This window comes from Zootoca vivipara, chromosome 4 (assembly GCF_965207765.1).
Source record: "Zootoca vivipara chromosome 4, rZooViv2.hap1.1, whole genome shotgun sequence".
Classification (NCBI taxonomy): domain Eukaryota; kingdom Metazoa; phylum Chordata; class Lepidosauria; order Squamata; family Lacertidae; genus Zootoca; species Zootoca vivipara.
In genome coordinates this window covers 77513896-77541372 of record NC_142587.1, presented here as the reverse complement: position 1 = coordinate 77541372, position 27477 = coordinate 77513896, and the positions used below count along the sequence as shown (strand labels likewise).

The 27477-nt window shown below is 39.7% G+C and overlaps 1 protein-coding gene across 1 annotated transcript in view; it reads left to right on the top strand.

Moving 5' to 3' along the window:
• Positions 1-27477, top strand: part of PDS5B (PDS5 cohesin associated factor B) — a 69082-nt gene that overhangs the window by 11128 nt on the left and 30477 nt on the right. Inside the window, exons 2-12 of the mRNA XM_035115198.3 lie at positions 3051-3174; positions 6239-6442; positions 14356-14442; positions 14611-14708; positions 17140-17266; positions 19677-19757; positions 21072-21212; positions 22801-22916; positions 24184-24278; positions 25426-25571; positions 26703-26854. Of these exons, the coding sequence (XP_034971089.1) occupies positions 3067-3174; positions 6239-6442; positions 14356-14442; positions 14611-14708; positions 17140-17266; positions 19677-19757; positions 21072-21212; positions 22801-22916; positions 24184-24278; positions 25426-25571; positions 26703-26854 (1355 nt within the window). The 5' untranslated portion in view covers positions 3051-3066. The remainder of the gene's footprint in view (positions 1-3050; positions 3175-6238; positions 6443-14355; positions 14443-14610; positions 14709-17139; positions 17267-19676; positions 19758-21071; positions 21213-22800; positions 22917-24183; positions 24279-25425; positions 25572-26702; positions 26855-27477) is intronic.

The following is a 27477-nucleotide window of genomic DNA, read 5'->3' as shown; positions in this document are numbered from 1 at the left end:
TATAGTAATGAGCATGGGGAGAAGGAAGTTGGATCAAGGATGGTACTAAAGGCTTCACATGGTTCTCACACCCACATCTGTTCTCCTGTTCTTTCTCTTCAGCAGAAATCTCTCAAAACCTTGAGTTTCCGCAAGGATATCAATGCTCAAGCTACTTCAAACTGAAAATTAGTGTCACTTCCTTTCCCAGGATGGCCATTCATTACTTTTTCTTCCACCTACTATGGCACAGTAGGTTCAGGAGGTAGAACAGTCACCAAAACCGTGGTTTGTCAATATCAGCATCACGCCGTAACAAAGCTTGCGGAAACTATGCTTCCAAATCTGATTCCAAAATATGGCATCACTTTTTAATTAGCTGGCGGTTTCTCAATGTCAGTATCATGTCAAGCCACATTTAAGCTTTACAACTCATGATTTGCTGTTACTTTTAAGCTGAATATATGTTATGCACACAACACTAACAGTACGCTGTGTATTCACATTCTTTACTGTCACAGGAATTCCCCCCTCCGAATCTAATGGTTAAAAGTGTGTGAAATTAGAATCTTTTAATTCTTGTCATTTGCTTCTTTCTATTCTCTGCTGGAGAACTAGCTACTATTATGAAGAAGATATTCTGCGTTTCTGCTGCAGGACATTAAAATTGTGCTTCTAACTTTCTCAAAATTGGAGCGATTCAGCTATGCATATACCAAATTACAGTTCTCTATATTTTAAAGTACCCTAACCATTCTAATGCTCCTGCCTATGAATTATGAGGCATATGTATTAATGTATTAATATATATTTTATATTAATCAGTCACAGACAGGTGTCACCTGTGCCTTAAAAAGTATATTATATCTCATAAGTGAAGTGATATATGTGAAAAAGGAAAAACCTATGCTTTGGAACATAGACGTGTATGTTCTGTCAGTAATGTAGAATGCCTGAGAACAACTAATTCTTTGATTTGTCTCATGGCTTCTGTCATAACAGTTGGGATTCTCTGATATAAAATGAATGAAACTTTTAAGTCCTTTAGATGAAAAGGCAGCTATTCAATCTTTATTAAAGCTTGTTGCTGGAATGTAATATACTGTATTGAATCTTTCCTGGCTTAAGTCGTTTGGAAATGCTTTTTATATTTGTGTTTTATAAGAAACCTGTGAGGAATGCTGCAAAAGTGGTGTGTGCTTGCTTCTAAATAGGCAAGTGCGTTTAGGCAAACAATTAAGGTGGAAAAAAAATCCTATGTACACACAAGTGGTCTTGTGTGTACCCCGTATTGACTCTTACTATGTTATATAAAACGTGACATGGATCATGGATCCTGGGCACTCAGGGTAGGATGGCCACTAATGTATTTCCCAACCAATACCCCTTTTCTATCCACTTGTGGTTTGCATAGGGCTACATGAAGTAAATATGTGTTGAATGGAGATTGGGGGCTATTAGGCTTGCTAGTGGAAGGAGGCAGTTTAGTGACACTGTGGTTGAGCAAGACACATACAGAATAATCCTGTTGAGCTCAGGGCTCCTTAAGAAATGACTTCCTTGTTTGTTTATTTTAATAGGATTCTAGTACATTTTTATTCTGCTTTCTTAACTTTTGTTGCATTTGTTTTCTTGTGCGTGGAAATACACCTGGCGTATAATCTTAATTTTTGTTTTGTTCATTTTTAGTTTATAGTATTCCAAAGCGGCACAGTGCATTTTTTGTAGTATTTGACATGCTTTTTTAAAGGAAGGGTCCTAGCTAGAATAACCAAGAAACTTTTCCGATTCTCTTTACCTTAGATTTAGTATGAGCATCTTTTCATAGGATAAGAGGTATGACTTTTTCCTATACTGTATACTTTGCTGTGTCTTCCATTATCAAATGCTGCAGCATCTCTTGGGAATTGCTTTCCTCTTTTCTCATATTTTATATATAGAAGAATAGATAGATAGATGCCTAGTTTATCTTCTATCCCTTTATTCACCTTGTAAATGGTTTTATATGAAAAAATGGGTGTACTAGTAGTTTAAAAGACACAGTTGACATCAGTTCTAATATGAGTGTATGTTCCAGTTTGTAATGTTTCTTATCAGGGAACTGGCTTATCCCCCATGAGGTACAGTAGCTCCTATGGGAGGGGAGTGTGAGAGTATTTAGCGGAGGCTCTCCATGCCCTGATTCATCCTCAATGACATGTACACCAGTGTGTGCCAACCACTCTTGTAATGGGAAGTTGTTGCTTGCTAACTGTATGCCATACAACCATCTCTCTGTCTTGAGTTCCGGCCTGCAAATTACTCATTTAGAAGTAATTGTGGGAAGGGTCAGCCTGGGAAGGAAGGAAGAGGGCTCCTGTGCCCATTGATCCCTTGATGTGCATTTGTTCTTAGGGATGTATTGTGTCACAGATAAAAGTTCTTCATATAGCAGAATTGCCATTGTTACAAAATTGTGGTTTTTTAAATGTGTGTGTGTGTGTGTGTGTGTGCGTATACACACACGCCCACCCCCCCATGTTCTAGTTATATATTTCTGTCTACATGTAGAAAAGTTAAAACTTGAGGATTCTGTTGAAGTGAGGTTAAGAGTCTCCTTTGAAGCATGTGCTATATTCAGACATTAAATTATAAATTAACTAATTCCATTTTATAAAATTATGCAATTATGGCTGTCTCTCTTGCTTTCTCTTATTCTGAATCCCTGACCCGCTTCTTAAAAGTATCAAAATGTCAGTTTCTCTACATTTGCAATAGGGAGGAAATCATCTAGGCTTAATTTCAATGAGATTGTAAAATCTTGTCTTGGCTATATCTAAAGTAACTTTCATATTGAGCTAGTTAGCTTGTTCAATGAAAACCTGTCTGATTACTAGCAGATATGGTACAATTGCATCTCGGATATGTAAAAGTGTAGCACCGTTCAGGTAGAATTGTTTGCACGTCACTTAAATTTGTCCTTTGCTTTATAAAATCGGCCACTTCAATGTCTTAAAAATAAAACAAAAAGAAATTAGATAACGGTGTGATGGATATTAAATATTATCTAATTCAATTTTTCTCTGTTCCAGGTTTTAAACCGGCATCATGGCTCATTCAAAGACTCGAGCAAATGATGGAAAAATTACTTATCCACCAGGTGTTAAGGAAATATCTGATAAAATTTCTAAAGAAGAGATGGTACGGCGGTTAAAAGTGAGTGACCAGTTTTATTACATATTTCGGGCAGTTCTAATTCATGCAGCTTTCATACTTTTTGCTCCTGTGTTTGTTTGTTTTTTGGTTTGTTTGTTTTTTACTACGGCTAACATTACTAGGAAAAAATATTGTTACTTGCAAATAAAAACAGTAATAACACTATTGTGAGTGGTGAGGGGCGGCAGTTGATGGCTTCAGCTGTGTCTCATAGGGCTGGCAGAGCTACAGCAATGAATGTAAACTTCCCACAGAACCTATTTTTCTATTACATGATGAACATGTGCCATAGTGAACTGTAGTTACTGTATTTTTCCGTGTATGACTAGGTTTTTAACCAAAAAAATAGGTTTAAAATTGGGGCTCATCTTATACACAGGTAGTGCTGACGGGTGTTTTCTTAATTTGGAATCCCCCAAAATAGGGTTTGTCTTATACATGGGGGCGTCTTATACATGGAAAAATACGGTAATTTGCTGCTGAAATCGGCAGAGCATTCTCATCATGTACATCTACCAAACTTTCAAACAAGGTTCCCCTTCCCTCCTTCTGCTCAGATCTGTAGAGGTAAGAGTTTGTCACAGTTATTTTTTCGGTAAATATGGGGGGGGGGGAGAGAGAGGGAGAGAGAGAGGAGAAAGATGTCCTAGCTAGCTAGCTAGTTCAGTGACAGTAAGGACAGTATGTTCTGAAATTCACAGATACTGGGAAACCGAGAATGAAATAATGACATGGAAGTCAAAATTTGAATATAGTGTTTAGTTAAATACCCAACTGAATGTAATAGTTCTTACATAGATACTAATTGGGTATAGTTATTATTTATTGGTCTAAGGTGAAGCTGCCAACCTTTTTCGGACCACCAGCAGGCACATTTTGAATTTTGAGAGAATCAAACATGTTGACAGCACCGTACATATTGGGAGCTGGGTCTATGGACACAAATACAAGGGGAGGTGCAGTTGAGACATGGCCTAGGGTGGATGTATGTGTACAATTCTGTTGCCCCACCATGCATGAAATCTATGCACATTAAAATGACATGGCTATGCTCCATCATGTGTAGGCTGCTTGCAGAGTATGAGAACCGGCGCTTTCCCAACATTGTGCAGCCTAAATATTACACCCTTTCTTGCTTCCACAGTGTGCTTATCCTATTCTCTCTGCACACAGAAAAAAATCCAGTACCCAGCTGGTATCTTAATTGGATTCCTATTTGCAGTTAGCGGAATCATTGGTTGAGATCAGCGTTACCAGAGGCCAGAGAAGGAGAAGTGGAGTTTCCGACTGTTAGTTTTATGGAATCTTCTATGTTATCATCTTATAGATGCCTTAATAAGTCTCTTGTGGAAAGGATTGTATAGATCTTAGAGTGTTAAGTAGTACATAATTGATTACTTTTTATATATTTGAAAAGAGATACTCCTAAAAATTGATCACTCGCCATTTATATTACAGTTCAAAGACAGGACACAATTACGGGGCCAAATGATTCGTGATACGCTTACGTTTTCTCAGATATAAATTAGCTTCCCTCCGGTATAAAGGGCAATATGGATAGACAACTGTTTGTGCTTCATGCAACCGAGCATTACAAAATCTTGAAATTTTAAAATTGATTCAATAGAGTAAACATCTGATGCCTTCTGGGTTTGTAAATAAGTTTCTAGGTATACGTAGAAGGTTAACTTTGATTGTACTCTTCTCTTTGTAATTAGGCCTGACTAAAATTGCTCTTAATAATTTTAGTGTTTGAGGTTGGTTGCTGGTTTTTGTGTGTAGCAAAAAAATATTGCAATATGCTGTGGTAATAAATACGTTTTGTTAGAGAATGCAGTCTTTTTCATGTTAGATGTTAGATTTTCCAGAGGTTTTGTTGCCGTGTAAGTGAACTTCAATAGCTTTCGTGAAGTACTTTGAACGACAAAGCTGAACTCCAGAGAAGCTTGAATAATTTGTTACATTCTTATAAAATAATGAGTAAATCCATTGAAATCAATGCGTCCAAGTCATTGATATCAGTGGGTCTACTCTGAGAATGACTCACATAGATTTTCTATATATCAAAAGATCCCCAGTGATATGAATATTAAATGACAGTCTGAATCAGAGCAGCATACAGTTTTTTACAGCCCTGCTTTATTCAAACAGTTCTGTTGTTTTAAATCACAATTTCCTTCGGTGCCCCTCTATCCCCATTCCTCTCAAACCTCTGCTGTTGTTTAAAACCATTTTAAAGTGTTGCTTTCCTCCCTTTCCGCGCTTTACTTGAAATTCAGCCATTGTTTTAAACCCCTACTTCCCCCTTTCAGTGTTTCTCCCTTCTTACTTCCATGGCATACACTGCTGTTGTACAACCTGTCTTCTCTTTTGCTCCCCTCCTTCACTCTGACCTTATGCAAATCCGGGTTGTGATGTGGCACTGCAAATCCTCCCAACGGGGGCTGTGCGATGGAAGACTTACATTTTTATATATAGGAAGCCACCAAACACTGAATCAGACCCTTGGTCTATCCAGCTCAGTATTGTCTCCATTGTCTGAAAGCAGCTCTCCAGGGTTTCAGGCAAGAGTCTCTCCCAGCTCTACCGGGAGATGAAATTTGGGGCCTTCTGCATGCAAGGCAGTCTCTACTAGTGAGCTATGGCCCTTCCCCAAGGGAAGGGAGAAGAGCGATTGTGTTGATTTGCTGCAGCAAAAGCAAACTTGTGGCACCTTAAACAAGTGCAATCTTTATAGGCCAGAATCTACTTTGTCAGATACAGATTTATTTTGACTGTACATTCCTGTCGGCAGCAACCATCTTTGCTATGTATTTATTCCTAGTGCTGTTGCTTGTTGATATGTGCTATTAGCAAAGGTGTAATGCAAATATTATTTGCCACATGACTGTAGGTTAAATACTTTGACATTCGGCCATTTTGAAGCTTACCACATTCCACCCTCATTACGGGAAAGTCGAAATAGTCAGGAAAATGAAGAAGCGCATAGAGAAAAATAGCCCTTTTAACGTATGTGTTTTTTTTCCTAGAGAATGTTGCTTATCTTGGAATTTTCTTTTGGCAGATGGTTGTCAAAACATTCATGGATATGGACCAGGACTCTGAAGAAGAAAAGGAGCTCTATCTAAATCTCGCTTTGCATCTTGCCTCAGATTTTTTCCTTAAGCATCCTGATAAAGATGTACGCTTGCTCGTAGCTTGTTGTCTTGCTGATATTTTTAGAATATATGCCCCTGAAGCACCATACACTTCACCAGATAAACTTAAGGTAAGATTGCATGTGTATTTTCTGTGACTTTGGATGAGCAGCAGTGTTGTTTTATGTTTCTTTCTAAACATTCAAAAACAAACAAGTAATTGAGAGGTTAGAACTCTTCAGCAGAGCTTTTGAACTCCATATTCTAACTCAGGCATCCCCAAACTGCAGCCCTCCAGATGTTTTGGCCTACAACTCCCATGATCCCTAGCTAACAGGACCAGTGGTCAGGCATGATGGGAATTGTAGCCCCAAACATCTGGAGGGCCGAAGTTTGGGGGTGCCTGTTCTAACTGATTTGAATTAAATATTTTTAAATGCACTGGCTCCATTTTCACAAGTTAGCTAGGTACAGTGGTGCCTCAACTTACAAATTTAATCCGTTCCGAAGGCACCTTCATAGGTTGAAAAATTCGTAAGTCAAAAAGTGCCATTGGAAACGCAATTTCCCACAGGAATGCATTGGAAACGGAAAAATTTGTAAGTCGAAGCAACCCCATCTAAAAATTCGTAAGTCGAAAAAACCCTATCTAAAACCACCGCGGTTTCTGTTCGGATGTCGAGAAATTTGTAAGCGTGCGGCCATTTGCCCCATTCGTAAGTCGAAAAAATTGGTTGTCGAGTCGTTCGTAAGTCCAACAAAGTTGTTGGATCAGTGTGGGAATTGTTACGGTGTGTTGTTGTTGTTGTTTAGTCGTTTAGTCGTGTCCGACTCTTCGTGACCCCATGGACCAGAGCACGCCAGGCACTCCTGTCTTCCACTGCCTCCCGTAGTTTGGTCAAACTCATGTTCGTAGCTTCGAGAACACTGTCCAACCATCTTGTCCTCTGTCGTCCCCTTCTCCTAGTGCCCTCAATCTTTCCCAACATCAGGGTCTTTTCCAAGGATTCTTCTCTTCTCATGAGGTGGCCAAAGTATTGGAGCCTCAGCTTCACGATCTGTCCTTCCAGGGAGCACTCATTTCTTCCCCTTCTATTTGCCAGGAGGTGATGGGACCAGTGGCCATGATCTTGGTTTTTTTGATGTTGAGCTTCAGACCATATTTTGCGCTCTCCTCTTTCACCCTCATTAAAAGGTTCTTTAATTCCTCCTCACTTCCTGCCATCAAGGTTGTGTCATCTGCATATCTGAGGTTGTTGATATTTCTTCCGGCAATCTTAATTCCTGCTTGGGATTCATCTAGTCCAGCCTTTCGCATGATGAATTCTGCATATAAGTTAAATAAGCAGGGAGACAATATACAACCTTGTCGTACTCCTTTCCCAATTTTGAACCAATCAGTTGTTCCATATCCAGTTCTAACTGTAGCTTCTTGTCCCACGTAGAGATTTCTAAGGAGACAGATGAGGTGATCAGGCACTCCCATTTCTTTAAGAACTTGCCATAGTTTGCTGTGGTCGACACAGTCAAAGGCTTTTGCATAGTCAATGAAGCAGAAGTAGACGTTTTTCTGGAACTCTCTAGCTTTCTCCATAATCCAGCGCATGTTTGCTATTTGGTCTCTGGTTCCTCTGCCCTTTCGAAATCCAGCTTGCACTTCTGGGAGTTCTCGGTCCACATACTGCCTAAGCCTGCCTTGTAGAATTTTAAGCATAACCTTGCTAGCGTGTGAAATGAGGGCAATTGTGCGGTAGTTGGAGCATTCTTTGGCACTGCCCTTCTTTGGAATTGGGATGTAGACTGATCTTCTCCAATCCTCTGACTACGGTGTAGTCTGGTCCTATAGGCCCAGTTTGAAAGGAAGTACTAATAATATTTGCTACAGTGTATTTAGGCTTGGAGTGACAATTGCCTGTTATTTAACACAGGTTTATGTTGCAAAACAAAGCCTAGGAAAATTGAAAAGTCGATAAGCAGGGACCTTTTGCCTGTTAAAAGAATTTTGAAATAAATTTTTGCAAGTGCTAAACACAGTTGTGCGTTCCTATGACCCTTAAATGAGAACTTGATTATATGAGTTAGGGCAGCATGCAAAACTTTAATTGAGTAGCTGTTGACAATAAGGGCAAGGTAGCCCTTATTGTGTAGGTTTAAAGCTATTCCAACAGGCAAAAACTAAAAACTAAACCTAAAAAATTAATAACCACTGGCATTCTGTATGCCTTCTAATGACCTTAAAGTTATTTGTCTCTGTGTGTGTTCATATGAATAATAAATATTGTCAACTGCCTGCTTTCAAAAGATATTAATTTGTTAAATTATGGCATTTGGGGTCGAATTATGGCAAGTCATTTGGCATTTATTTCCTTGACTATGTGAATTCTAAAGTAGTTTGACCAAGTTTGAATTTTAGGTAGAGATATGTTTCTGTATTATGAAGTGTTCTGATGTTAGCAAGTAGTATTTATGTTTATGGCTTTCAGCATTTCCATCTTGCTCATCTATATCGTCTGCAGTTTGTTGTGTTTGTTTTGCGAGACTCATGTATCTGTACAATAAATGAAAAAGTTGTAAGTTACGGAACTTAGTTGTTGACTCCCATTTGCCTCTTTTATGATAGCGCTTGAAAAACATTGTCCTGTACTGAATGAAAATGAGTGTCATTTTGTGACCATTTGCTAGGGACGTGGACATTTGTTTTATAAACTTGCCACACAAAATGTAGTTTCATCATAATGTTCTCAGGGCCTAGAGCAGGGGTCCCCAAACTAAGGCCCGGGGGCCAGATGCGGCCCAATCACCTTCTAAATCCGGCCCGCGGACAGTCCAGGAATCAGCCTGTTTTTACATGAGTAGAATGTGTCCTTTTATTTAAAATGCATCTCTGGGTTATTTGTGGGGCATAGGAATTTGTTCATATTTTCCCCCCCCAAAAAAATAGAGTCCGGCCCCCCACAAGGTCTGAGGGACAGTGGTCCGGCCCCCTGCTGAAAAAGTTTGCTGACCCCTGGCCTAGAGTATGGTTCAGATTTTCTGTTGAGAAGAGCCTAAGTTTTCCTGGGGGGGTGGGTCTTCCTTTCACCTTTCCACCTCCAGTGTGGTTGTGAAGAGGAGTTCAGAAGGTTTCATTTTTGTTTTTGATTAACTACAGCTTGTTGTTTTATCTGAGCTTGGCAAAATTGGTTAAACTCAACTGCGATTTATTTATACCGTAACAATAATTTAATTATTATGAACTTGTAGATAAATAGCTACCGCTCCGGCGGGAAGGTAAATGGTGCTTCCATGCGCTGCTCTGGTTTCGCCGGAAGCGGCTTAGTCATGCTGGCCACATGACCTGGAAGCTGTCTGCGGACAAACGCCGGCTCCCTTGGCCAGTTAAGCAAGATGAGCGCCGCAACCCCAGAGTCTTCCGCGACTGGACCTAACGGTCAGGGGTACCTTTACCTTTTACCTTGAAACAAGTGCAACTTTAAGTTGAAGTTAACAAGCGAATCATAGTTAAGATTAGCCACAGTTTACCATGTAAGACTAACTCTGATTAATTGAAACTGAAGCAAACACTTCTCATTTCCTCGTGGCCATGCCAGAAGAGGGGATTGAACATTATGATAAACCATAGTGGATTATTCCAATTACGTACATAACTTCTTTTTCCTCCTAAAATAATAATTCCAAGGAGTTGCACAGTGCTGCATCTTTGTAATGGAATGGGCATCTGAGTCCATGCGTGTCATGGACTCTAGTTTTTCAGCTCAGTTCCTTTCAAGGGTCCGGCTGCTATTGTCGATAATAAAGGTCGTGTCTTTTTCAGCTATTCTATCCTCAGTTTCAGTGCTTCTGAGTGGCTTATTGCTGCTTTTATTGATTCTAAAACCATTATATGTTACATTCATTTTAAGTAGGCCTGTAGTGTGTTGTTGTTTTTAAAATCCTTTCAATCAGATGAAAATGTGCTCATGATTAATTGGAGAGAATATTTTAATACAAGTACTTAAACTGCAAAATGCAAGCACTATCTTGAAAGACACCCCCCCCCTTTCTCTTAACACATGGGAATGATGATACCTGGCATAATGAATATGCATCCTGTAAAAACAAGTGAATACGCCTCTTTCTTCTGAAATTTTGCTTTTACCCATATGCAACTGTATGCAGATTTAGCCAACAGATTAATCAACTAAAACACACATGAGTAATGGATTTAAATTTTAATTGGCATGCAACCCTAATTGTAATCCATTTTAAAGATGCAGAATAAATCATGCTGATTAGCTGTCTGTGTTTGTACAATTCTCAGAACAGTGGTTTTAAAGAAAATGGTTCTCATATAATTAGTGGTTTCCTGGGTTGGGCAGAAATATAGTAAAGAGAAATTTGTGCATTTATTTTCTGTTAATACATAGTTTGAGTCTGAACTCAGTCTAGAGTTCCTTATGCTCCTTACTATGGACAGATTGGTGGCGCTGTGGTCTAAACCACTGAGCCTAGGGCTTGCCAATCAGAAGGTCCTGTGAGCTCCGTTGCTCGGTCCCAGCTCCTGCCAACCTAGCAGTTCCAAAGCAGCTCTGGTTCGCCAGAAGCGGCTTAGTCATGCTGGCCAGGTGACCCAGAAGCTATACGCCGGCTCCCTTGGCCAGTAAAGCGAGATGAGCGCCGCAACCCCAGAGTCATCTGCGACTGGACCCTTTACCTTTATGGACAGATTGGTTTTTTGAAGTTGCCTTGTTCTATATCATTGTTTCCCAAACTTGGGTCTCTGACCACTGGTCCTGTTAGCTAGGGATGATGGGAGCTGCAGTCCAAAAACAGTTGGCAGTCCCAAATGTGGGAAACACTGTTTCCAGAAAAGTTTCTTAAAAACAACAACCCTATTTTCTTTTCACCAAGTCTGACTGTAGATTTCTTGTTCTCCAGAATAATAATAATATGGCAATTTAATTGCCGTGGGGTAGATTGATCAATCAGTTTGCTTGAATAACCCAACAATTCCCACATCCTACTGCATGTGAAAAGCTAGCTGTTGTATTTTCACATACAGGTGTTTCGGGGAGAATGGAGAAAAGGACTACATGGCTCTGGATGCAATACTAATCTATTTGGGGGATGGGGGACGGACTAATCCACTTTACAGTTCCAGATGTGGTTTCTGCTTTGTGGTACTGGTAAAGGGTCAGCACAGTACTGCTTCTATTCTCTTTGGGAAAAGTCAGTCAAATGCCTCCCCCACCCCATTTCTCTGCCCACATATAGGAGAAAAGTTTAGAGAGGCCATGTGTATACAGCAGGCATCCCCAAACTTTGGCCCTCCAGATGTTTTGGCCTACAACTCCCGTGATCCCTAGCTAACAGGACCAGTGGTCAGGGAAGATGGGAACTGTAGTCCAAAACATCTGGAGGGCCAGAGTTTGGGGATGCCTGGTATACAGCTCTAGGTTGGATGGTGTACTAAATTGTAAAAAGAAAAGAAAAAAAGGAGTCTCCTAGTATGCAGAGAGAAGACACAGTGCAAGGTCTAAGAAAGCACCAATGAGAGTCTCTTACCTGTGTGAGACGTTTCATTTTTTTAGCCGCTCTTCGTTTGCATCTCGGGTCAGCAGGTGGGCAGCAACAAACTAGGATAGCAAGTTAATAAAAGGTAAAGGTAATGATAATATACAGTTAGCACAGTCTGAGATTGACAAGCCATAGTTTAAGGTTGTAGTTTGTTGGCCCACAGTTAGTGAGCCGTATCTGATACAGATGTACAAACCTCAGTAAACTAAAAAAAGTTTACGGTTATATCAGAATGAAGCTACATGGTTTGGATAGAAAACTGCTAGGTGTAGTTCTCTTTACCTTGTTATCAACACTGCAATTTCTGAAGCCACAGTCTATGTCTCAGTTAGTTCGGAGAACTCACTTTGACTATAGAAGACTAGTTTGAAGTAAGTGGATTGGTACCATATTAACTCAGGCTGGCTAATAGATTGTGAACTGAAGCCTAACTACACTTATTCATAGTCTTTCCTTGTTGCTTCCCTCATCTTCTTTCCATTTTTTTACTCGCTCTGTTGAAATTTAGATTGGTACATTCTTTTAGGCAATAGTATTGTTATATTAAGGGACACGTTGTGGTGTAAAGCACTGAGCCTAGGGCTTGCCAATCAGCGACACAGGGTGAGCTTCCGTTGCTCGGTCCCAGCTCCTGCCAACCTAGTAGTTCGAAAGCACGTCAAAGTGCAATAAGATAAATAGGTACCGCTCCGGCGGGAAGGTAAACAACATTTCTGTGTGCTGCTCTGGTTTCGCCAGAAGCAGCTTAGTCATGCTGGCCACATGGCATGGAAAAACTGCCTGCAGATAAATGTCGGCTCCCTCGGCCAGTAAAGCGAGATGAGCACCGCAACCCCAGAGTTGTTCACGACTGGACTTAACTGTCAGGGGTCCTTTACCTTTATTGTTATGTTAAATTGCCAAGTACATTCATTTCCACTTGAAATGGCTACTTGGTTAACCTTTATGTAGTGTGTTTTGAAAGTGTTCAGTATTACTTTTTATAAGTCAAAAGTTAAAAGAAATGACGTCTAGCTTTGCAGCCCTCTTTTACTAGATTGTTCACATTTACTCTCTTCATCACAACGATATATTTCACAAGCTTTTCAAAAGTGCTTTTTTTAACATTGTCAGTGTCAACAGTCTTGATTCCCAGACACATTATTTTGAAATGTTTCTTCCCAACAACAATATATTTCATAAACCTAGCTTTTCAAATGCACGTCTGCCGGTGCTGATATTACAGTACTTTGATTTTAGCCTGATCATTTCCAGACAAATTACTTTGGAAAAGGCATTTCAAACAGGCGAAAGGAGGAAGGACAAGAACCCTATCCAATTAACTTTCACTTTCCCAATAGAATACGTGTGAACTTTTCAAGGAGCAGAGTTTTCTTCAGCGAAACCTCTCAAACGGCAGTGCTCTCGATGACCCAGTTGCCAGAGCTAAAACCGGGAAGCGTTTTGGAAGATGTGGTGTTGTGTGATCCTTTTCGACACCTAGACCTTCTAGTAGAGAAGACAAAATTATTTTGAGCATATATTCCACCTCATTGTTTGAATTTATTTGAGGTGATGCTGAAATGCCAAGCTCTTACACCTGTTGCTCCACCGTGCCTTACGCTTCTGACTCATGTGTCTGCAGATTTGACAGCTCTTTTGATTTCTGGTGTCTTTCAGCACCTCCATCTGTATATTCTCCTTATCAGTTGTTACTCTTCTCTAGGTTACTGCTCAGCATGCCCTTTAAAAAAAAACTTCTTAGGTGACAGTTCCCTCACACTTGCTTTGTCCTCTTGAATGGCTCACACACACTGTATGGGGGCTGTTATGCACAGAAGTTTAGCATCCGAAGGAAAGCCCCCTGGTGGCTGTATCTAGGTAGGAGATGTTGCTTCCAGCAGCCCTTTTCATTTCAAGACTTTTGTGCACTCCGTATGGAGAGTTGTGAAAATTCGTTTCTTTTGCTTTCTACAGGTTGGTAAACACAAATGAGTTTTTATACTCCTAATCCATTCTGGCTTGCCTTGGCAAAAGGCTTAGGGTGATCAGACAATGTGTGTGAATTGAGCAGTCATGGAAAGATTGAGGAGCTGTTCCCATGGATTTCCCACTGCATCTCTTGTTGCTGCTGAAATTGCTGAAAGTACTTCTTCATGCCATGCGGTGCATAGTTAAACTATAGGACTCTCTCCCACAAATCTAATAATTAATAATGCTAATAATTATTATCAGGATTTCATTCTGTCATTATTCACTGTAATAGACCTGATTCAGAATAAAATTAAAGTAAAAACAAGTGCTGCAAAATCCTGATTGATGTTCCTAATATTTTCTGTCTTTTTATGTGCTTCAGACTTTGATTGTGAGAATAAGAGGTTAGTTAAAATATGTTACGAATTCTAGTTCATAGAGAATTGATTTTTTCAGTGGAAGTGAATGCTTATGCAACTAGTATATATTTGTTATGTGTGTGAAATAAATACTGTACCTGTTCTTTTCTTTGCAGGATATATTTATGTTCATAACAAGACAATTGAAAGGATTAGAAGATACAAAAAGTCCACAGTTCAATAGATATTTTTATTTGCTTGAGGCAAGTGTAAATTATTTTCTATTTATAAGCTATCCACAGTTGATTTAAAACAGACAAAAGGTTCACTTTTTAAAAAATATCATGCTAGTGGATACCACAGGACTTACCTTTTATCTTTTTGTTAGGTTGCTCTTCCAGATACATTAACTGTCTTTTTTTCCTATATAGAACATTGCGTGGGTTAAATCTTACAACATATGCTTTGAACTTGAAGATAGCAATGAAATTTTCACACAATTGTACAGAACATTGTTTTCTGTAATCAAGTAAGTATATTTTAATGTTTTGTTGGAAGCCGCCCAGAGTGGCTGGGGGAACCCGGCCAGATGGGCGGGGTATAAATATATTATTATTATTATTATTATTATTATTATTATTATTATTATTATATCTTTAACAACAAATTTATTCATGAAAAGGTTGGGATTAAAATAGTACAGGCAATGACCAATTTACACGCTTTCAATATGTGTATGACCATGCACATCGCAGCAACCTGGAAGTGGCTGGGAAATGGGATGGAGCACGCAATGACCCAGAACGCAACCCAGGCACATATCAGGGGTTGCCTGTATTTCAAATTGTTAGGGATCAGTACCAGACTTACAGGTGCCCAGGCCACTTAAAACACCACAGATGCATTGTTCATTAAAGTAATTGACTAAGGTTGCAATCCTATACACTAGTGGTAGGGAACCTCTGACTTGCCAGAGGTCCCCATTTGGCCAGCAGTATGGTTTGACTCAAACCACATCCACCTGCCATGTTAGACATGGGGCAGACAAATCCAGAGGGCTGAATTGAAAAGGGGAGGCATGAAGTGCATTCTAATCTCCACTTCGTGAGCAAAGTCTTCAAGCAGGTGGTCATGGGCCAGATCCAGGTTCTTTTGGCTGAAACTGATTTTATAGATCCATTTCAGTCTGGGTTTTGACCTGATGTTTGTACAGAAACAGCCTTAGTTGCTCTGTATAGTGACATTTGCCAGGAGAGAGGCAAGGAGTGTGTGTCCCTGTTAGTTCTCTGAACAGGGCTGCCTAACTTCTGTTGTCTATGCTCCCGTAACTTGATAATTTAGACTACTGCAGTGCATTTTATGTTGGGCTGCCTTTGAATACAGTTTGGAAAGTGTAGCTGGTGTAGACTACAGCAGCTAGATTGGTGACTGGGACAGGATGATCTGAACATATAACATTGATGCTGAGGCATTTGCACTGGCTACCAATTTGTTCCCCATCCATGCTTGGGTGTAAGTCCCATTCTACTCAGTGGCACTTACCTCATGTATAAGATTGCACTTAAAAGTTCTATTTTAAATGAGTTTATAGTCTTTGTGTACACACAAGGCACAGTTTTGCCCATACGCAAAACTGTTAATGACAACTCATAGATTATATCTTTATGGTCATGAACAGTTGCAGAAACACCTTACTAAATATCAGCCAAGATAGATCCCCAGATCTGGACATTTCTAGTCATAGTTTACTAGTGTAATGTACATTATTAACTTCACCTCTGCTGAGCCTTCTATTTGATGCTGGAGTTGCGAAAAGCAAAAATTACAACGTTGTCACTAATTTTACATCAGAGAATGACACTAATAAATGGACTGGGCCACATTCCTCCAAATTAAAAGAAGAAGTGTGAAAATATGTGTGACTTTTAAATCAATCTTTTTGTCTAGTAAGCAGAATAGGACTTGGGATACCAGGGTTCAAATGCCCCCTCAGCCATGAATCTCACTGGGTGACCTTGGGCCACTCCCTGGTCCTGAATGAGGTAACTGTGCCCCTGAAGGACCAGGTGCGCAGCATGGGAGTCATTCTGGACTCACAGCTGTTCATGGAGACACAGGTCAATTCTGTGTCCAGGGCAGCTGTCTATCAGCTCCATCTGGTACGCAGGCTGAGACCCTACCTGCCTGCGGACTGTCGCCAGAGTGGTGCATGCTCTGGTTATCTCCCGCTTGGACTACTGCAATGCGCTCTATGTGGGGCTACCTTTGAAGGTGACCCGGAAACTACAACTAATCCAGAATGCGGCAGCTAGACTGGTGACTGGGAGCGGCTGCCGAGACTACATAACACCGGTCTTGAAAGATCTACATTGGCTCCCAGCTTTGGTGTTGGTGCTGACACTTAAAGCCCTAAATGGCCTCGGTCCAGTATACTTGAAGGAGCGTCTTCACCCCTATCGTTCTGCCCGGACATTGAGGTCCATTGCCGAGGGCCTTCTGGCGGTTCCCTCGTTGCGAGCAGCTAAGTTGCAGGGAACCAGGCAGAGGGCCTTCTCGGTGGCGGCCCCCAGCCTGTGGAACGCCCTCTCATCAGATGTCAAAGAGAAAAACAGCTACCAGATTTTTAGAGGACATCTGAAGGCAGCCCTGTTTAGGCAGGCTTTTAATATATAATAGATTATTTTATTTCACTTTTCAGTTGGAAGCCGTACAGAGTGGCTGGGGAAACCCAGCCAGATGGGCGGGGTATAAATAAATTATTATTATTATTATTATTAATCTCCTAAGTGTAACCTATCTCTCGGCTTGTTGTGAGGATAGAACGAGGGGAAATCATGTGCACCACTCTGAACTCCTTGATGGAAATATTGGATAAATGTAATAATAGTTTGTTTTACTTATTTATCTTATGGCTGAACCATTGGGCTAATGAGCTGAAAACCTGTTCCTCTTGATTTCAGCAATGGTCATAATCAAAAGGTTCATATGCATATGGTGGATTTGATGAGCTCTATAATTTGTGAAGGTGATACAGTGTCGCAGGAGCTTTTGGATACAGTTTTAGTTAACCTGGTGCCTGCACATAAGGTAAGCAGTAACATTTCCTGGCACTTCCGCTACTTTTATTTAGCAGCAACAGGCATGTATTTGTATGTGGAAAAGTTATAGTGGCTCTGTAACCTTTTATTCGTGGCTCTGTAACCAGGGTTAGACTGCCAAACTGAAGCAAGAAAGTTGGCCAAGATCTCCATCCCTTGTTCCCACTTATTTGTTGTTGCTGTTTAGTCGTGGCTGACTCTTCGTGACCCCATGGACCAGAGCACGCCATTCACTCTTGTCTGTCCCACTTCTTATACAGAGATCAACTCTCCTTTTTTGGGGGGTGAGAAGTTGGAGAATTGCATTTGTTTCAGCTCAGTGTTGCTTGAGTTTAATGGCAGATAGCACTGGGTAAACTCCATTCATGTGTGTGTTTTCCTCTTTTGTCCTCAAATGGCATTGTTAGTAACACTTCCATTCCAGAAGAGGGGCAAGCAGAGCTGTGTTCCCTGTCGTGGTGCTTGTTGGGACAGGGGAGTGCAGGCAGAAAAGCTGTGTGCAACTAGGTTAAGTCGGCAGATGGGTGACCTTCCTTCTGGATAATAATTTGTAAGGCTAACATTAACTAAATCATGTTTATATAAAGTACTTGGGGTGTCTAGCAGTCTTGGAACATAAGGGTGCAAATCACAGTATTTCTTTATGTCTCCGTTGTTCTGACTGTAGCTGTGTCTCAGCCAAATATTTGTTCTTCTTCTGAAGCTGATTTGGGAAAGAACACTTACGTTTGGGAAGGAAAGCTATTTTCCCAACTCTAGGTAGCACAGGGAAAGCTCATGTTTCTACCTTTTTGTGCTTAATCCTATCAATACTCCATTGCTTGGTCAAGAGTATAAAGACTGTGTGTATTTGCCATTTTGCTATTTCTTGAGGCACCATATTTGGAGGACTGTTGAAAAGTTGCCTTGGCTAAATGTATATTATTTCATGTTGGCTTTCCCAGTTTTCGGAAGAGTAATTAGCTGTTTCAGATTTCTGGATGCAAGGAACTATTAATATCTGGAAAACACAAGAGTATCAGCTGGCTTTTAATTTTTATTTGAAAGCATTACATCTTAGGATTCACATGGTACACTTTTCAGTTAGTCATTATTAATTGATCTTGAAATGAAATTGATCTAGCTATTGTTCAACAGTATTTTATAACTGAATTTAACCTGACTCCATTTTTCACAGGGTTAATTGAGTTAAATAATTTAATACCATCAAGGAAAAAAAGCAATTTAAATTGAGTTTCTGATTTTCATTTTTGCATGTTTCATGAACAGGGATGTGTGTTAACTGGTTACTATAACAACTAAATATTCATTTGCAACTAAATAAAGCTTTTATACAACCTTGAAACATAATCCCAAACCTTTGGACGTGCAGCCCACATACACTGCAGAATTACAATTGCTTAGAGGCAAGACAGATTTTTGTTAGGCTCTTCCTGTAGACATGCAAGGATACTATACAAAAACAATTATTTCAAAGGCTAAGGCTACAGTTTTATGAGCTTTCATTTATACACATGTTCAGCTGAATAAAGTTGAATTTACTTCTGAGTAAAGTTGCTTTAGACTTTGCTATAAATGTCCTGAACTTTTTCATCATCACCATCATCATCATCATCATATATTTATACCCTGCCCATCTGGCTGGGTTTCCCCAGCAACTCTGGGCAGCTCCCAACCGAATATTAAAAATACAGTACAGCAAAGCAAGAGTTGGTAGTGAGCAAAATAGTATTTCTCAGTGGGACAGAAAGTAATGTTGGTGCTGTTAAATAATTAAACATAAATTGGAGAACTGAACACATTTCAGAAGAACAGGTAGCTGGACAGCATAGAATATGAGTATAGGATCACTTGTCTGGGCTTTATAAGTGATACTAGTGATTTATACTGTATAATCTCCGTAGTCCTAGCAGTTCTTGTGATTTGCTAGGAAGCAATAAAACAATAAATAGTAGTGCATAACTTAGTTTGTCAGTTATAATGTTTAAATGTGGATTATTGGTCTGAAAAAATAACTAAACCAAGGAAAACTGTTCAGTTGAGAGATGAAAGATAGCAGAAACCAGGATTTATGGCTGACAGCACAATCCTACATGCATACACAGAAGTCCCAGAGTTCAATGGGACTTAACCCAGATAAGCACACATAGGATTGCAGCCTACATAGTAGCCTTTTTCTGAGCTTAGAAAATTTGACACGGCATTGACCAACTCTATAGTTGTTTCTCTATATTGTAATCATAGTGGGGGTTTTCCCCCCCAGTACTTGTAGTACCCTTTTTTAAAATTGGTATTATTTGTCCATCTTGTTTGTGAAGATTTGAAAAAAAAAGCCAGTATCTGAGCATACATTTCAAGCACACTTTTACAGCGTTTCCTGTCTGAAATATACCTTTCAGAACTTAAACAAACAAGCATATGACTTGGCAAAGGCTTTACTGAAGAGGACGGCCCAAGCTATTGAACCATACATTACTAATGTAAGTGAGGATTTAAAGTGACTGTGTAGATGAAACTGAGTAAAATGTATAATTTGACGATGACTTAAGTCGTGCATATCCAGAGAGCCAGTTAAAATTGTCCTAAGTTAAAACTGCTTAAAACCCTTGGAAAGCAGAACGGTTCCCGAATGACGCCAAAATAAGAGTAACATGGTCTCTAGGCAGGCCTTCTCAGGGAAGGTATTTCACATGGGCCACCACAGGAAAAGTGCTCCCTTTCTCTAGCTGCTACATATCACAATTCAGATGATACAGGGACCTGGAGAAAGGCCTTAGATGGCATTCCTGGTCGATGGGTGAATTGATATGGCAATCCAACAAATAATTTGGTTCCGAAGCTGTTTAGGGCTTTAAAGGTTAAGACCAGTGCTTTCATTTGAGTTCTGAAACTTCCTGATAGCTTGTGGAGTTGTTTCAGTACAAGAAAAATACATTCTCTTCGCCAGAAACGAAGAAGACTGTCATAGCAGTGCTCTAGGCACAGCAGTATTCTGCCGGAGAATTATTACTGTAGATTGTGAAATGTTTTATTTTCAGCTGTACCCAATAATTGTTATCCTTTATTCCAGGCATCCCCAAACTGCGGCCCTCCAGATATTTTGGCCTACGACTCCCATGATCCCTAGCTAACAGGACCAGTGGTCAGGGAAGATGGGAATTGTAGTCCAAAACATCTGGAGGGCCGAAGTTTGGGGATGCCTGCTTTATTCTGAATAAATGTGGTTTCCATTGCACATACATTTTAAAACAAATTGAACAAAAAATGAATCCTTTGGGAGGAAAGGCGGGATATAAATTTAATAATAAATAAATACGATTTCTCTTGTGTTTGAAAGCTCATTGCATTAAAGGGCACTCGGAAATTTAGACTATGAACCTAAGCAGGTAAATCCAGCTGAAACTATAGTGAGTCCCCTTCGTAGGGTTAGTACCGGTTTGTTGTTGTTTCCTGCAGTTAAGTAGCTGAGTTACCAGAAATTTAAGATAGCAGGCGTTTGGGTAGAATGCTAGGTTAGTGGGCCTTCTTAAAGTACTTGTTAGCTTTCAAATGATGTACTTTTAGAAATATGAAGAGCTAAGCTGAAGTTAAAAATAGCAGTTCGTTCTTAAGATGGGCTTCCCAAATGCTTTAACTGTGAGAAGGTCGTTACTCAGGAGTTTTGGGGTCACATGTTTGTCCTCTGGGCATTTTAATAGCCCTTTGTGGTGTTTTCCCAGAACAGCTTGGAATAGATTGTTGAGAGAGGCTGAGAACCTGCTTCTGCTGTTGATACATCTTGCTTTGTCTTACAGTTCTTTAATCAAGTGCTTATGTTAGGAAAAACGTCTATCAGTGATCTCTCGGAGCATGTTTTTGACTTAATTCTGGAGCTATACAATATTGATAGTCATCTTTTACTATCCGTTTTGCCACAGCTTGAATTTAAACTAAAGGTAAGTGTTACATCAGTTGTATCAAATTTGGATCACCTGGGAGGTTGTTGCTGGTGTGGGGCAACAAGCACACAACTTTTCATACAGTTTTCCTTGTGAGCGCCTTTTAGTTTCCTTGTAGCAATTCTCTTTATCTAGCCGTTGGGATTCTCCTCCGGCTTCCAAGCCACGTTTCTCACTGGCCTGTGGCCCCTGGAAACAGAATTATAGAGTTGGAAGGAACCCACAAGGATCATCTAGTCCACCACAGTGCAGTAATCCTGCCCACAGCTGTCCCTGGGTGCGCTAGAACCACCAACCTTCTGGTTAACAGCCAGCTGCACTGACCCATTGCACCACATGACTTGAAGGGGGCCAGGCTGAAAAAGACTCCCCACCTCTGCCCTGCAGCATTCCAGGTCCACTACCTATACGCAAAGCTGTAACTGTGTCCAGATGCTGTTTCAGTTGGCAGGCTGGTGAATTAATATTCCCCTCAATGCTCCATATATCTGCTTGCAAAGAACACAAGAGCACATGGTCGTAAATAATTTCTTCGCTGCCCTCTGCATATGTGGGATGAAAGCAGAGGAGGAGCACTGGAGTGTACTGAGATATACATGAGCAGCTGGAATGAAGAGAGAAAAAAGGAAATGAAACAGAATTCTGGTGTATATGTACTTCTACACTACTACTGGTGTATATGTACTTCAGCTGCTACTTTGTGCTACATTTGCCATACCTCTTGGCCTTGGCCCTGCAGGCTGAAAAGGAGCTGGAAAAGAGCATAGCAATAGCATCCATCTCTTTGTTGGTGTCTATGACAGCGTTCAGACGCAATGCTGAGCCATAAACTATGGGAAAATAGTGCAGACTGTGCCATGTAACTTGGAGCTCTTCCTCTTTGATTCTCCCTGCCTCCAGCAGGGAGACAAACCACAGAGCTATTGTCTTACAATATACCTGAGCCAGCGCTCAGGGTTTGTTTTTCTCTAGACCATATTCTAAACTTCCCAGTTGTAGTTTGCTTGGGACAAATAAACCAGGGGCACGTGTTTGAACATAAGGCTAAACCAACCACCCTGTGGATTGTTTCCCTTGCTGGAGGTAGGGAGGAGTGAAGCAGAAGCGCTAGCGCGCTGTGTATGAACAACTAATTTTATTAACTATACCTAAGCAAAAGTAGAACTTAAAACTGTAGCCTTCTAACACATGCTAGGTATACTTAACAAGGAGCCAGCTCCACTGAACATAATGGACCTGCTTCTGAGTAAACTTGATGGGACTGGGTTTAAGTTGAGCACATATGAGAAGTATAATAAGTGAGTGATACCTTGGTCCTCAAATGGTATTCGTAAATTGTTTATCAGTCATATGGCAGGACAAGTTTAATTACTTCCTTTATAAACTGACTTTGTTGCTTGTTGGTTCATTTCCACAGCTATTATTTGCTATCTTTTTCAAATTTTAGATCGATTTTATGAGTATGCTTACTTTTTTTTAAAGAAATAGGTTTGTTTGAGAACGTGTTTTTACAGTGTCTGTCTTGTCTCTGTCTCTTTCTCTGTGTATGTATTATATATAGATTGAAATTTATTTTATTTTCCAGAGCAATGACAATGAAGAACGCCTGCAGGTTGTAAAATTACTAGCAAAAATGTTTGGGGCAAAGGATTCAGAGTTGGCATCTCAAAACAAACCACTTTGGCAGTGCTATTTGGGGAGGTATAAATTGTTTAGTTCCTTTAACTTGGGGATTAAATACTGAAACTTAATGTAACATTTTTGTTATTATACAGCATTTTTGACATTCTTCTTTTATGTCTAATATGAGCTATAGATATATATGCATTCTTTTGTTCTGTGTCCTCTGAAATTGACATAAATAAAGCTAGATCTTCATCTTACAAATCTTCCAATTACGAAACATCTTTCTTAGTTTACTGACATTCACTTTTTTCTGTTAATGTAGATTAATCTGACTCTTGTCAACACCACAACATTGTAATGATCAATTCTATGTTTATATTGGATTTGATTAATATTCAACAGTTGTGGAGCTTTCCGAGGAACAGTAACAAAAACAAGGCTTTAGACTTTTAATTAGGTTACAAATGCATAAATTAATAAACATTTGCATGAAAGAGATGCATGCTTAAAGAATATATCTCCAGCTGATTTGTCCTTTGGTTAAAATGAAAAATAGGCTAGAGTATTGCATTTTTGAAGTATCTGTGTGGATGTAAATGGCCAAGCCTGATTTATCAGACACAAGTTGGGTAGCAGGTTAAGGGGGGTGGGGGAGAGAATTGTAGCCCAGTGGCAGAGCCACCTGCATTGTAGGCAGAAGGTTCCAAGTTCAATCTTGGCATCTCTAGGTAGGGCTGGGAAAGACTGTTGCTTGAAACCCTGGCAAGCTGCTGCTAGTTAGTGTAGTAGACAGTACTAAGCTAGATGGACCAAGGTCTCATTCAGTGTAAGGCAACTGGCTATATTTCTTTCCTGAGAACTTACAGCATACTAAAATAGCAGAAACCCATACAGTTAGATATTTGTGTACATTACTTTGAATTTATCATAGTGCATTAGCTTGAACAGTGACTACCTTAGTAATGTCATAAGCAAGAGAAGAGTATCGATAGCTTTGGATGTCAGATTGTATGATGGCATTAGAAAGCTGAACAGAGGAGCTTCATTGCCATTATAACTTTATTAATATTGGGTTGGATCCAGACTTGCTAAAGCTGTGTTATGTTTGCAGGCTCTTGCACAGCACCTTGAGATATGTTTGCAGAGTATTATTCTAGTCTTTCTTATAACAGTTTACATAATACCTGTAGAATTTCTTCTGCTTGCAAATATCTGGATCTGATCCATCATGTTTATCAGACTGTTTATCTTATGATTCTTTGAAGCTATAGTTATGACATTTTGGTGAAAATTGAAATGAGGGATAACATACTGTGGTTTTTTTGTTTTGTTTCTTAAACAGGTTTAATGATATCCATGTACCTATCCGTCTTGAATGTGTGAAATTCGCTAGCCACTGCCTTATGAACCATCCAGATCTAGCAAAAGATTTAACAGGTATCAGTAAATTGAGTCTGCAGAAGAAGAGGAACTCTTAATATTTATTCTGTTTTTAGTAGTAGCAAAATAACAGCACTGTTGTTTATAGTGCATTTACAAAGGGCCTGGTTTTTGATGATATTTACTCCTGATCTTTTTTTCCCCTGCCTGTGGTAGGGAAGCAAGCCTTCACACTCACCTGTGGCCTAATCTGACTAATACAGTCAGATATATTTTTCTAAGGCACTAGTTGGTCACAGCAGGGAAACTACCACTATACAATTATATAGTAAAAGATTAAGAAATGGGTCCCCAAGTGCATGTTTGGGTCAAAAGTAGGTTCTGGGTCTGAAAATGTTGAAGATAACTAGTCAAAAGCAGCCTTCCCGTGTAGAACTTATTTATTAAATTAACATCCCACGCCTCCAAATGAACCCAGGGCAGCAAACACAGCTGTGATAAAATTGTTGGAACCGTGGGATGGAAAGCCAGCTGGACAGGCCCCAGTTGGAACGTCTCCCCTCTCAGCCTTGCCCCTGTGGAGATCCATCAGTCACCCTCCTCTGACGTGCGTCTGCGACTCATGTTGCTGTGCATGCACGAGCACACATTACTCAGCAGAGTAAGCACACAACAGAGCTGGCTCGAGGCGTGGATACTAGGCTACGTTTATTGAACATGAATCAGGACAAAGAAAAACATGGCTTTTCTCCTTGTTCTTCTTCTCAGAGAGAGAGAAAACAAAAGCAATACAGAGCGGATGTTCCGCTCATGGGATTCCAGCAATCTGTGCTGGAATGTAAACAGACATGTGACAATCCCACATACCTGCAGCAAGGGTGGAATGGAATTACCAACAAAAATAATACCATTAAAAATAAAAGCCTTTAAAAACAATTAAACGCTTCTAATAAGTCCTGTAGCCACCATCTTATTTTTTCAACTGTTAGTGGACAAGCAAATATAACTCCGTAGTGATTGAATTAGCTGTTTTCATGAATTAAAGTCTTTTGTTCACAACGTATCAGATAATAACAGACAGTGAGTTTATTAAGAGGAAAATATTAAATTGTAATTGTAGTGTCTCCTATTATGCAAGCTTATGCCCTTCATTCTCTGGGGCTAGTGTGCCAGCATTATAATTAGGGTGTCTTTTTTTGTACAGAATACCTTAAAGTGAGGTCTCATGACCCTGAAGAAGCTATTAGGCATGATGTTATTGTATCAATAGTTACTGCTGCTAAGAAAGATATTTTGCTCGTCAATGATCATCTTCTTAACTTTGTGAGAGAGCGAACGCTTGACAAACGGGTAAGTCATTGTATATGTAGGTCAATTACTTGGATTCATTGTTAATCCAAGAGTAGGCAACTAATTCAGCATGTTAAAAATTCCTTCCTGTTAAAATTTCTCGCAAGAATTGACTACGGTAATTGCCAATTTGCATCCTTTAATTATCTACTTTACCCGCACATATTCTTGCATTTCCTAAAAAATACAAATAATTATACAAATAATGAGATTGTATAAACATGATAGTAAAAAAAATGAACTTGTGAATGCAGTGAAAGTTTTGTGTACAACTGATTCCATTATATGATCCACACAGAAGTGCCTTCAGGATTTTGTAATGTGTAAAGCAGTCTTTGTAATTATTTTGTTCTGCCTTAGCCATTGTACTTTTAAACAACCCAATGTATGATTTATTTACTTTTTTTAGGTTTAGTGGATTAGTTGAATTTATAACTTGTTCAAATGTCAAATTAGGTCTGTAGCACATCTTGCAAAAAAGCAATGTAGCTCCTTACTTAAACATAGTGCCTGAGGAGCAAAGGTACAGGGAACAACCTATATTGAACTGTTTATTATTATTTTTGGCTGTTGGCTTTAATAGAGAGAGACAGAGAGAGCACTGGGAAAAATCTGGTTGAATACTGTTTCTTTCTTTGCATTAATTTGTTGCCTTATTGTAGCAAACTCCCCCCTTTTGATAAGTATACTGACCGCGTTGTGTAAAATGCATAGCACCCTTCATATCAAACCCAGGACAGGTAGCAACAATATTAAAACACTCGACAGTAGAAGTGAATATCCAATAAAGCCAATAAAACAGTTAACAGCAGGAATGAATAATTCAGCATAATCGTTACAAAGTCGTTGAAGCAGCACCTAACCACTCATAAAGGCCTGGGGGGAAACACATGGATCGTAGCTGGCACCAGAATGACAATAGAGTTGGCATCAGATGCACTTTTTGGAGGAAGACATTCCAAAGTCAGGGTACCACCACAGAGAAGGACCTAGCAATTATGGTTTCCAGATTGTTTTCAAGGGCAGCAACACATAAAGCACATTGCAACAATCCAAAATCTTGAAACATGTATAACAGTATATTTAGAAACAAATTTATATTTTGATGTTTGAGATATGTTGTTGTTTTAGTGGAGAGTGCGAAAAGAAGCAATGATGGGACTTGCACAGATATACAAGAAGTACTCCTTGCAGTCAGAAGCTGGAAAAGAAGCTTCAAAACAAATTGCCTGGATAAAGGACAAGCTGCTGCATATATATTATCAAAACAGTATTGATGATCGGTAGGTTAACCTGAATATATACGATTAGGAATTATTCATCCTTTTGCCTTGTGTGAGTATGCCTGCTGACAATAGCAATTAAGTCGGAAAAGAACACAAGCAGCTCATTGAGTCTAGGAGGGCATTCAAACAGCAATTCCAAAGGCTGCACTGCTTTTGGAACTTGGAATGCTAAGTGTACTGAATTCTCTGGCCATAACTATCTTTTGCGTTCATAGAAATAGGTGTGATATTCATACTCGGCCTACACAGCTTGTTTGATCAAATGAAGCTTATATTCTAAACTAAGCCATAGGGTTCTTATATGGAAAACCATGATTTCCAGCTATGTTAACTTGCTTAAGCCTAGAGACTGCTTGCAGGCTCTCCTGAGGAGGATATTGAAAGACACTATTTTTAAAGGTTACAGGTAGGTAGCCGTGTTGGTCTGGATCGAAGTAAAATAAAAAACAAATCTTGGTCTGCCCTTTTTTTCTGAAGCTGAGGTCTTATGTTTCATAATGTGATTAGTGAGAGCAAGATAGGATCTGAAATCATGGTTTTATCCTGATTTGTTCTCACCACAGTTTACCAGGCATCATGCGGAACTGTGGCTGGTTTAAAAAAGATAGCTTTTGATAAAC